Source organism: Leptonychotes weddellii, chromosome 2, assembly GCF_054177405.1.
Source record: "Leptonychotes weddellii isolate Sample4059 chromosome 2, ASM5417740v2, whole genome shotgun sequence".
NCBI classification, from domain to species: Eukaryota; Metazoa; Chordata; class Mammalia; order Carnivora; family Phocidae; genus Leptonychotes; species Leptonychotes weddellii.
Window position 1 is genome coordinate 60,682,127 of NC_138370.1, and position 13,155 is coordinate 60,695,281.

General features: G+C 37.9%; 1 protein-coding gene across 1 annotated transcript in view; it reads left to right on the plus strand.

Moving 5' to 3' along the window:
- The window catches only part of ASIC5 (acid sensing ion channel subunit family member 5), a 31,383-nt gene extending 24,133 nt beyond the window's left edge, over positions 1 to 7,250 (plus strand). Inside the window, exons 9-10 of the mRNA XM_006727273.2 lie at positions 4,935 to 5,026; positions 6,766 to 7,250. Coding sequence (XP_006727336.2) covers positions 4,935 to 5,026; positions 6,766 to 6,956 — 283 coding nt within the window. The 3' untranslated portion in view covers positions 6,957 to 7,250. The remainder of the gene's footprint in view (positions 1 to 4,934; positions 5,027 to 6,765) is intronic.
- The last annotated feature ends 5,905 nt before the right edge of the window (positions 7,251 to 13,155 follow it).

Genomic DNA, 13,155 nt, shown 5'->3' on the forward strand with positions numbered 1-13,155 from the left:
GATGCGGGACTCGATCCCGGGACTCCAGGATCATGACCTGAGCCGAAGGCAGTCGCTTAACCAACTGAGCCACCCAGGCGCCCCCAGCTGATTCTTTAAAATAGGAAAACTCCTTATCTGCTTATCACATAGTTTGAGTGTTTTAATAACTACAAGGTTGATGGAGCACAAATTATTATTCTCATTTTACAGGCGAGGAAACTGACACACACAGCATCTCACGTAACTCTCCTAGGAAGGTAGTTAGTGGCACAGAAAGAACTTAGGCCCAAGACCTATGACTCCAGTCTTCTATGTTTTTCCACAAAGATATATCCTTCCAAGTTTGATTAACCAAAGATTAACTTAGGTCTCTTTTTGCTACACCATGCTGCCTCTTCAAAATTACAAGTCAAACTTCATTGAGAACTCTTTGTTCTAAAAGGAGGGTACGACCTTAACATTTCTTTTTGTTTTTTGTTTATATTTTTAAGCTGAGCACCTGGAACAGCAATACAGTACATGGGTGTTTGTACTTTAATATAATGAATATGTACTAACTCATTAAAAGCCAGGTATCTAACGTTGAAAGCACATTTTGATTCCACTTTTAGCCTGGTGTTTATTTTCACGAAATAAATAAAATACTCTCCCCATTGAAATGCCCAGACAATAAAGTGATCTTTACAAGTCAGGAAGAAAAAGTACTTTCATCAAGACAGGGTTGATAGGTATGATTTCAAACACTCAGCAGATACAAAGATGAAAGGCATGAAAATTTGCAATTATCTCTTTGTTAATGCTCTTGTGTCTGGAACAGATGTCTCTTTGTATTCCATTTTAATATGGGAAAGTGATTTACTTATGGTATTATTTCTGTTATACTTAAATATGACCGAGAAGTGCAGTTGTGTGCCTTTTGGCTGGTCGAGATCTCCTGGGTTACATCATTACTTAATATGCTTCATGATGTAGTAAATTGTTCAGGATTTAAGTCCAAGAATATCAGTTTGGGTCAGGAGAGGCACAGTTATAAAATATCTGGATTTTAATAATGGTAAGGAGATCAAGGAAAAATTGAGTGTTTATTGTAATTACAAAACACTACATAAATACTTCCAGTTACTTGAGTATGAGTGCTATATTACGGGGAATGAATTTGTTTTGCATAAAACAAACAATTTCATACAACTTTTGCTTGAAAAATTGTTAAATTCAAACAGAACAATTTAAAAAGTTCATTTATTTAATGAACTAATGAGACTGGCTAAGATTCAGCCAAAATTTATCCTTGTATTCATCTCCATAGTGCCTGCCTTAGTCAAGCTAAGCTTCCTATTATCTTTATAATGGGGGTCAGCAACTGGCTTCACATGGCATAGATTCAATGAGACCCAATTACTGGGCAAGTCACCTGCCTGAGAGAAGTTGAGTAAATATCACAGTATTTTTGTAAGGCATGAACTTATCTTCTCTCAGAAATACAGATGAATAATGATTGGAAATGGTTATGAGGTTTGTGCTTGGGAAGTTAAACAGTATTATCAGTGTACATGCAAATTAGGAGCACGATGGGGGACAAAAAGATTGCAATATTACTAAAATTACTGGACTTCCAAGACAACTTTATTATTTCCTTCACTTAGGCAACTCTTTTATTGTTTGTAAATATGACAGTACCCCCTGATTATCTACTTAGACATAGTACGTTCTCCTGTTACCCCAGGTTAAACCAATGGAAATTAAGTAAACATATTAATGATATATTTTGAATTAAGTGTATTTGGGAATATTGATTTCTTAAAACTCTGAACAATTAGGAGAGTGATTTACAACCATGTTCCTAAGGTATATTAGAGGACACCATGTAATTCTAGGAAACATTGCTAATAGGATTCATTCTTAATGACAATTATTGTTGCCATCTGAAAATCATCAGGTGGTTGGTTTCCACCTCAGCTTATAAAACAGGTTAATATTTACCCCTTTGTTCATTGGCTTCATCTTCAATTTGTTCCCTTATTTGTTCATTTTACAAATATGTAATGAGCACCTATTATGTGTCAGGATTTGGGGTGTTCTAGGTATTAAGGATTCCTCAGTGAACAAAAGACAAAAACCCTGACTTGTTCACTTATTTTCACTGGGTTGAAGATGAGCAATAAATATATATACAGTCATGTCAGATGGTGCTAAGTGCTGTGTAGAGAAAGGAAGCAGAAAAAGGGGCCTGAGGAAGCCAAAGTCAGGGAGGGTTGTTCTCAGTGTTGAGGATTGTGCTCAGGTAAGATCTACCTGGGAAGTTGACAGTTGAGTAAAGACCTAAAGCAGTTGTCCTCAAACTTTTTGATCTCAAGGTCCCTTTGCATTCTTAAAAGTTACTGAAGAGTCCAATGAACTTTTCTTTGTGTGAGTTGTAGCAATATTTGCCATATTGGAAATTTAAACTATGAAAATGTTATATATCAATTCATTTACAATGACAATAATAAATGTACTAGATGGCAATATAGATAAAAGCTTTTTTACAAACTATTTTCTGAAACAAAAAATAATTCAGGAAAAGGAGTGGTATTATTTTAGAGTATTTTAAATTTCTTCAGTATCTGGCTTAATAGAAGACAGCTGGATTCTCACTTTTGCAATTAATCTCTTGATTTATGTAATTTTGGTTGAAGAATGTAAAGAAAATCTTGGGTCAAACAGATATGTGGTTGGGAAAGAGAGTCATATTTTAATAACCTTTGTAGATGTATGACACTTTTCTTTGATAACACATCAAAACCCAACAAGTGTAGTTTCTTAAATGTTAATTGCAAGTTGTATCTTGTGGTTGCCCCATGGGGAGTGGGATTGTTTCTCCATTCAAAATTTGATTTGGATGTTGGTACCTATGATGCCACCGATGCATCAAGGGGGGTATGAAAAAAATTCATTGGTCATGTAATGAGACTTTCTGGGAAGGCTCTGGGATCTCCCAAGCAGATCCTCTCTTGGTTTGGAAGAGCAAGGAGAGGCAACTGGTTTTACCTTTCACTGTGGTCATGAAGTAGGACTTGGATGAGAGATCTTAAGGGTTTGAGCTTTCCCAGGTGCCAAAGGAAAAAGTACCTGGGCTTTCTTACCAGCCTATCTCTTATGGGACAAGAGGAGGGAAGGGTGTCTTTTGAAAGCTGCCATTTGAAAGTAGTGAAATATCAAAACTTATCAATGAAGTTTTCATATTGAAATATATTAGTATCTATTGATCTTGTATTTTCGATGGATCTTTCATCCATGAATGATTTTGAACATTATTTGCTGTCATTAGAAAAATTCTGAGTTGTGCAGATCTTCCAAATGTTGATCCATTTAATATATAATATACATTTCATTTTCATATCATTATTTATCAGAAAAGTCTTTAAAAATTGGGTAGTTGTCAAGCTCATCATAACAGACACAAATTTTCCAAAATTATAACTATAGCATAAAAGCTATAGTTGAAATTTATTATTAACTGCAAATCTTATCAGTTATTTCTCTTGAAGTAACAAGTCATTTTCTTCATTTTTATGACAATGTCTGCCAAATATCATAGTCTGAATAACCATAGTTTGCCAGTCATTCTTTCAAGTAAAAATGATGTTCCATGTAAATGTGGCTACTGTAGCTTTTTGAAATAACAATCACAGTGAAAATGTCAAATAATATGTTCACATATTATGAAAATAATTTTGACTTTGTGAACCCTCCAAAAAGATATTGAGGACCCCTACACATCTGTGACCGCACTTTGAAAACCGCTGATCTAAAAGAGGTATAAGAACTAGACTCAGTAATAAATGGTGGAAGAAGATTCCAGAAGGAGGGGAAATCAAATGCAGAGGGAGATCCCAAGGCAAGAGCATGCCTCATGTATGGAGAGAATAGAATGGAGGTTGGTGTGGCAGGAAGCAGGGTAAGCAATGGCTAAGGATGCTAGGGAATGAGTTGAGAAAGTTCAAAGTGAGGAGGTAGGTGGCAGAGACAGGGTCATGGAGTTTTACTTAGAGTATACTAAGACATATCTGGGGAGTTTTGGGCAAAAGAGTGATATGATTTGCAAGTTGCAGAAATATTATTTTGGTTATTGTGTGATGAAAAGAGGATATGTGTGTATTTCAGTGAAATACATTAAAACTGAAAGTGGAAAGACCAATCAGAAAGCTATTGGAAAAATCCAGGTGAAATGATAAGAGCTTAGGCAAAGGTGGTAACAGTGAATGGGATGAGAGGTGGTTGGATTCTGTATATATTTTGAAGGTAAAACAAATATTTACGCATGGATTTGGCTGTGCAGTGTTATTGCAATATAAATAAGGAAATATCAAGAGCTTGGCTTGGAATATGTTCAATTTGAAATACCTATTGAGTATTCAACTAAAAATACCATGAGGCAGTTGGATTTTTATTGAAGTTCAAAGTAAGATCTGAGCTGGAGACAGAGAGTGTGAGGGTATCCAAGACTATATGAAGAGTTATTTTTTTTTAAAGATTTTATTTACTTATTTGACAGAGACACAGTGAGAGGGAACAGAAGCAGGGGGAGTGGGAGAGGGAGAAGCAGGCTTCCCGCTGAGCAGGGAGCCCGATGGGGGGCTCGATCCCAGGACCCTGGGATCATGACCTGAGCCGAAGGCAGACGCTTAATGACTGAGCCACCCAGGTGCCCCTATATGAAGAGTTATTTTAAAATAGTTTTTATTCGCTCCGGTCTCATATAAAGATTTCTAGAAGACACTAAGAAAGCAGAATCTCTGCCTTAATATATTAATGATATAAAGTAAATGACTGCCATTTATTGTGATCACAATAGCTTTACAGTGTCAACATTAAATGACATCTGAATTAAAAATGAGTATTACTTTCATCAAAGAAGAATTAAAAGTAGTGCTGACAATCTTGAGCTAGATTAACTTTATTTTTATCCCCAGGGAGAATCTCATGAACATTGAAATAAACTATAGTGACTTAAACTATAAGATAACTCAGCAGCAAAAAGCAGTGAGTGTGTCTGAATTACTTGGTAAGTGTTCTTTAGCTGTTCCTCAATTTTTAAGACATTTTCTATCTTTTTTTTTTTCCTTTTGTACTTAAGGTTTTAGCTTATCACTGGAGGAAAAGAGACAGTGGTTGTCTTTCGTCTGTCATTTAAATCTGACACTTTCCCACTTTCTAGCCACAACTCCAGCAAACCTCACAACAGCTTTCACAAAGAAAAGGCTGACATTCGTATTTATACCCAGCATCTTACTTTCCCTTCAGCCACCACCCCTTTCTCCAGCAAATGACTACTGTAGAGTGTTTCAGCTGTCCTTCCTCTGAGTAGACTATCAGGCATCTCAGACCTCCATGTGGAACTCCACCCAGACTGCATTGAAAAGAAGAGGCGGGGCAAGCAAAGTTGAACCTTTAAGTTGCAACCTTTGTCTGTTCATGGCCTTAACAAACTTAACAGCTGATTTCCTAGATCTCATGGACTATTTAGAGGAAGTCATGTGGGAGACAGTAGAGAGGGTCAGATTCAGGCAAAATGACAGCAGTCACACCCTGGCAGCTGAGCCCCTGAATGCGGAGGAAATACACAAATCCGTCAAAGTTCTAGGGGCAACCAATGCTTCATTACCACACTTTACAAAAATAGCATGATCCTGAGAATGGCCCAGGGCAATGAGAAAAAGATTAATAATGTACTCTATTTAAGAAGTTAGTGCTCGAGCTGTCAAATTCAGAGACAAAAAGTTGGATGGTGGTTTCAAGAGGCTAGGAGGCAGGAGGGATTGGGGGATTTTTTTTTTAATGGCTGCAGAGTTTCAGTCGGGGAAGATGAAAAAGTTCTGGAGATGGATGGTGGTGATGCTTGCACAACAGTGTGGGTGTACTTAAGGCCACAGAACCATACCCTTAAAATCTATTAAAATGGTAAATTCCATGTTACATTTTACCACAAAAAAAAGCACAAACAATAAAAACAAATATAGATTTTTTTTTTTAAAAGATTTTATTTATTTGACAGAGAGAGAGACACAGCGAGAGAGGGAACACAAGCAGGGGGAGTGGGAGAGGGAGAAGCAGGCTTCCCGCGGAGCAGGGAGCCCGATGCGGGGCTCGATCCCAGGACTCTGGGATCATGACCTGAGCCGAAGGCAGACGCTTAACGACTGAGCCACCCAGGCGCCCCGAAACAAATATAGATTTTAAAAATTTCTTAAACACAGGGAAATATTGTGTTAACATATTTTTTGTTGGATGAAATATTACAAATGCTTAAAAAGACAGTTTTCCAAATTGCTTGGAAATTTGTTTCTGGAAAACATCATCACTCAAAGCCATCTAAATGTTACATTTCTGTTCTTCATTCAACACAGGGAAATGAATTTGTAACTGTCTATGATGTTTTATTAATTTGCTTCGATTTAATATCTTCCTAAATCTTTGAGTAATAGTTTTGGAAACAGATTTTATAATTGATTTCTCTCTCTCTCTCTTCTCTCTCTCTCTCTCTCTGTGTCTCTCAAGGCATCAGTTGGTACCTTTTCTATAACTTTCTCCTTTTTGAGATGATTTATATAAATATTATTTTAAGATATTATTAATTGCTATTACTTTATTTATACCAAACTTAAAATGATACAGTTAACTCATCTTCTTATATCGGTTCTGATTAACTTATTAGCTTCAAATAATTTAAATTCTAGTAATGTTTAATTTGCTTTTTATAAAAAAAACATGATTTATTCAATGTCATTATTGGCTTTATTACAGCAGATGTTGGCGGACAACTGGGCCTATTTTGTGGGGCCAGTATGATTACAATTATAGAAATTATTGAATATATATTCACCAATTTCTACTGGATATGCATTTTGTTCTTGCTGAAGATACCGGAAATGACGCAGGGGTCTCGTCCACCTCAGCCTCATCTGGGGAAGAGAAATCGCATAGAAGAATGCTAATGTTCCTGTAGGACAAAAGCTTTTGCTCTTCTCTTCATAACGCATTCAAATTTATTCATGGCTAATTCATTGTTATGTAACTTTATCTTACAGTTTGGGGATTCAGTAAAAGTCATTGTAGGTATCTACCTCTTTATACATATCTTTATGTCTGTCTGTATTCATGCATAAATATTAATTTATATAATAATTTCTAAAATTTATAAGTACTGTTTTATTTTTTTCACCATTGAATTCCCAGCACCTACGACAGTAGAGATTGTGTATTAAGCATTTCATAAATATTTTTTTTAATGAATGTTTGTGTAATGCAAAAAGACGTTCTTTATGACTGGATATGCAAGTTGCACCTGGTAAAAGAACTGTATTTGAGGAGACAAGATACTTTTTTATTGAGAAAATAGTATGTGTAATTTGTGCTTTACAAAATTTCAGAGAATTTTTATTTTCACTAAAATTCAACATTATTTTGTCTGGAGACTTCTACTGTATAACTTTTGGAGGAGAAGGAGTCTCTCTTTCCTATTCAGGTGAATACCTAAGATAAATCTATTTAAAAATAAATTTATGGTATACTGGGAGTACATAGTGTTTTGTCAGTTTCTCCAAGTATCTCCACGTACTTATAAGCGCCCTGGAAATGAGGCCAGTGCAATCAGACAGGACTTAAGCAAATGAGAAATACGTATATTTCATGACCTGGAAATCCCAGTCATGATAAATACTTCAGAGAAATTCTCCCACAGACACGTGACAGGCTAGGAGTTTCCTTATCTACATAGCTGTCAGGCGGGAGACATATGTCAGTGGTGTGGGGACATGCTATGAAAGACAAAGCATCAGAGAATCACTGTGGAGTAAATGCGATCACCCCCAGAACTGATATATTGATAAATCTTAAAAATAAAATGTTAGGTAGAAAAAAGCTTAAAAGGCTCCTGGGTGGCTCAGGTCATGATCTCGGGGTCTTGATGGAGCCCCATGTTGGGGTCCCTGCTCAGCGGAGAGTCGGCTTCTCCCTCCCCTTCTGCCCCTCCCCCCCGCCCATGCTCTCGCTCGTGCTCTCTCTCTCTCTCAAATGAATAAATAAAAAATCTTACAAAAAGAAAGAATAAAATCCCTTAAAAAAAAGAGAAGAAAAAAGCTTTATTAAAAGCATAAAACACTCCAAAGGCTATCATGGGAGAGTTTACGTAAATTGAATACACATGTATGCAGAATAAGTATATATGTCTTAAGAGAACACGTATTTAAAGAGTAAACGAAAATATAATATAAAATATTTACATAAAAAACACATTTGAAAGATTGCCTGTAGTGGAAAGGGGAATGAGAAGTGGGGAAACAGAACAAAATGAAATAAACAAGGTGAATAAATAAACAGGAAATATAAGAATGTTGACAGTGCAATGTGAAAATCCACTCATTTCTCTGTCCTGTGGACCAAAAAATAGAATAAGATATTTGGCTGCAAAGCCATAGTTTTTTTTGTTTGTTTGTTTTTGTTTTGACACTTGTGAAAAATAATTTGTTGTGCTAATAGTATGACTGAGTCTCAGGCTTAGTGCAGGCAGCTTCTCCCTTCTTATATTACAATTCTTTTCCCTTCTACTTATCCAAATTTGTTAAGCTAAACCAAGGAGATACTATTCTTATTCTTTTTTTTAACATATTGAAAAAAATATTTAAACGATTTGTATTGTGAGTGATTCACGGAAGAAGGACTCCGCAAATATTGTATGCCTAACATAAATGAGAAAGTAGCAGAATGTAATCAGGATGACTCCTATTTTTTGGACTTGATGAATCTTGAATTATAAGAAATTCTAAGTATTTCACATGACTTTCACGAACTTATCTTCTGATATTCCTATGCTTTAAAAATTACAAATGGGGGCACCTGGGTGGCTCAGTCGGTTAAGCGTCTACCTTCAGCTCAAGTCATGATCCTGGGATCCTAGGATCGAGCACCGCATCGGGTTCCCTGCTCAGCGGGGAGACTGCTTTTCCCTCCGCTGCTCCCCAACCGCCCCCGCTTGTGCTCGCTCACTCTTGCTCTTTCTCAAATAAATAAATAAATAAAATCTTTTTAAAAAATTACAAATATATATTGTTTAAAACAAATTAAATAAAGATTGTTGTAATGAAAGAAGTAACTGATTAAGAATGGAGATTCTTAGAACGTAAGCTTCACTTCTCTTAATTCAGACCCAAGATCCTAGACTCTAGACCCTAGACCCTGGAACAATAATGCCAGTCAAGAGAATTGGGCAATGCAGAGCAATATAAGGAGTAGCTTTTGGATCCCTGAATCAATAGATCAGAATTACTTTGGGGAAACAATAGGTATTATGGATTTCATGAGATTCTGATGCTCAATGGTTGTCACCATACCCTTGGTTTAAAGTAGCAAAAACTCTAAAACAGATTTACCAGAGACCAATCTTTTTTTTTTTTTTTAAGATTTTATTTATTTTTTTGACAGAGAGAGAGAGAAACAGCTAGAGAGGGAACACAGCAGGGGGAGTGGGAGAGGCAGAAGCAAGCTTCCTGCTGAGCAGGGAGCCTGATGGGGGGCTCGATCCCAGGACCCTGGAACCATGACCTGAGCCGAAGGCAGACGCTTAACCACTGAGCCACCCAGGAGCCCCATCCAGAGACCAATCTTATCCATAGACTTTGCATGATGTAGCTTTGACCCCTGGAAAGTTGGCAACATTGGTTGAAATAAAGACGCTGAATGAAAGGGGAAATGATGGAAAATAGGAAACTGCTGTTTCTGTTAATCACCTTTGTAAAAGTGAAATTACTGATGAGGAAAGGGAAAGAAAATGACGCACAAAGCAAGGTAAAATTGAGACTGTATATGAAACAAACAAACAAACAAGATGGGCCTCATTTCTTGCCCAAAGTTCTATTGGGAACTTGGAAAGATAGAGTGCTCCCTCGTGAGGCTACTTCTTTAGGACTGTATTACAAGTGCACCATCTCAATACTATACAGTAACAGGCCAGAGGAGAGTTTGTAAGTATTTATAAACTTGGCTGAAAAGTACCATCAATTGCCAATGAATCTTTGCTGTCTTCATTTCTTTGCTTAAATACCAAGGGGCAAATAACTGAAAAACAAACACAATGGAATGGAGGAGACTATTTGGGATGAGTATTAATCTTTGGTTGGTTGCCATGTTCAGCATCCAAACAATTTTCCAGAATTTTAAATATACAAGCGTTACCTCTTTGGGACTTGATGAAGGTGGGAATACAGAGAGTCTGTGCTTTGAAAGTCAAAGTTACAACTCTGTCTCCTACAGGAAAATGCAATAGTTCTAAAGCATTTGAAGTATTGTGGGTACAAACAACCCTAGGCTTGTGACATGATAATCCGCCATAAACCACCATCCAGTGATACAACCCTGAGGCAAATAATAGTGGATGTCAATAAATGTTTGGGCCCCTACCCAGCCCTCCTACTAAAAGGGGGTAAGGTCATATAGGAATTCAATTGAAGCTATGAAGGGCAATACCCAAAAACTGAAAGAGCAACTTGGAGGTGCCCTGGTGCTGCAGAGGATGACATTAGTGTTAGTAAGAAACGGAAGATTGGAGAGCAAAAAAGAAAATAAGAAACACCCATCTTGTTGTGGCCTTACCTATACCTGAACCCATAATGGAATGCACTTATTATATAAAATAGAGGGCTTTGCCATTACTGGCTTCCAGCTTAAATAAATCAATTTCACCTTTTGCTCAATTTTAATTCATTGTCCTGAATGGGAACTTTAGGATTACCCAATTTTTATGCACAGTTAATAATCTTAAATAAAACACAGATGATTTTGGAAGTATTGTCAAGTGGATGTATGAAGATTATCGTCCCCCTGACAGAAGTCTAGCATTGCATCTTAGCATGGAATTTTAGGCCTGCAAGTCACTGAATGCAGCAACTACAGATGATCCTTAGAGGAGTCAATCATTGATCTGTTACCAGGCTTTGGTGGACACAGATCCTGCCACTGAGACATCAAATAATTCTAAACCCCAATACAGTTGCAATGTCAGAGAGACCTTCCAATGAAGGCAGAACAACTCAGAAGGACTCACTGATAAGATGGAAATGGTACTTACAGAAGCATGTTTGATGCCCGCTCTGAAGGAAGGGAAGGGTGGGAGTATATTGCATCCAGGAACAGGTGTAGCTGTGCAGTTCAGGCAATGACAAAAAACCCAAATCGTGAGCTCCTATTGCTGAATGGCCCAGACATCATCATTTCCCTTCTGTTTTAGCAAAGCAAGCTGCCTGATGTGCTGATGGAAAATTCTTCACTGACAGATGTAAGTCAGTTTGGAAATCAACCCCATTCACTCTATGAGTGGTAAATCTTTGGTTAAAGAAGGCAGGGTAGGTCCACACAAGGAACGTAAAAGAACATAAAAGAAAGCATTATATTTGGGAATACTGAAGCTTGGGACTCCCACCCCCAGAATAACATCTGGATATTTATAGACTAATAGATTGATCAATAGCCTTGCTGGATGGCCAATCAAATAAGCCCTCAATAATTGGATAATCAGGAATATCTCTCTGCAGAGAATGCAATTTTAGAAATATCTCTAAGAATTCTGAAGAAAAATCTAAATGGGTTATGTAGATGTCCATCTGAAAAGTCTAGCAGTTCTCAAAAAGAGTCTGGAATGCAAAGACTGAGGCTTATTCTGGCCCCTGGAGCTAGCTACTTGGTATATGAAATATAAGAACACAGAGGTGTTCAAACTATGCAGTGATGGGTAGAAAAGTGACCTATTCTTCTATCCTGTGGTAAAACACTTCCCAGAATGCCAAGGGGAAAGAAACTACCTTATGAGACTTTGGGTAAGATAAGGACAATGGCTGGCAAGTAGGTTACCAGTAACCGCACGTGGAACTCTTACCAGTAGTGCCAGGTGACTTCAAATGGGTTCTGACTGGAATAGGCATGGGCCTATTCCACTATTTGGGGCTTTATTACCCTTTGACTGAAGCCAATCCCCTCAAGGGCTTGGAACAAGAGACTGTGTTTCTGTTTGATTCTACCAAATAGATCAAGGTGACACATCACTGCTGTTAATGTACCAAGACGAGGTGAGAAACTTAACATCACATGCACTCAGGATATCTCCTGAATAAATTTATTTATTTGAGAGCAAGAGAACCAGTGGTGGGAAGGGGTAGGGTGAGGGGGAGAAGCACACTCCCCGCTGAGCAGGGAGCCCGATGCGGGGCTCAATCCCAGGACCCTGGGATCATGACCTGAGCCGAAGGCAGACGCTTAATGACTGAGCCACCCAGGCGTCCCTGAAAATATAAATATTCCTAAGGGGACAAATGGACTGGTTCCACATTATGGGCTCACCTGGGACTGATTGGAAATGCCGGTCCACTGCCTGTAGTCGTGATACTGTCCCATGATCTTTACCTTTCCAATGGTACATTTTCTTGGAAATGGACAAATGGGAACACACTAGGAAGGCTATTTCTGCCTGTGAGGGGATGGTATGGCTGAATCTGAAACTCTCACCTAGGGAGGCCACGTCTGTGTTAAGACAGGTAAAAAAAGAAAATGGATAGGCAGAAACGGTGGAAGATGGAGAGGCAGCACATGAAGGACAAATAGTGTTGGGAAAGAATTCTGCAATTCTGTTCCTGAGAGGGCGCCTCAGAACAAGAGTCCTGATACTCTTACTTCTCTTGGGTATGGTGGTAGGTCATGATCCATGCTCATTTGCTTTTCCTCTGAGATAGAAAAGTGACCTGAGGCCAAATTATAAAGTTGACCCAATAATACCATTTGGGGTATTTGAAGAAAAACTATCAATCGGCATCCCTTGGTGACCTGTCTGAAAAATGAGCAGGTTGGAATCATCTCTTAGGTTTTGTTTTTCAAGTTATGTTTATCCTATTCATACTTTTGTATAGCCATAAATCACTGATGATTCACCCACAGAATCTTCAGAAAGGGCGATATCTACAAGCTGAATATTTTGAACTCCCATTCTCTAGGGCGCACTGTTCACCGAGGTGCATAAAATACAATCAGAAAGTGGCAATAGCTCCTCTGGGGCTTAGCCAATATCGTCTCATCATCCTAAGAGGGACTAGGTGCCTGAGAAACAGGATTTGGTGTGTTAATACATGGTTAAGCTTCAGAATGTTTACTGAA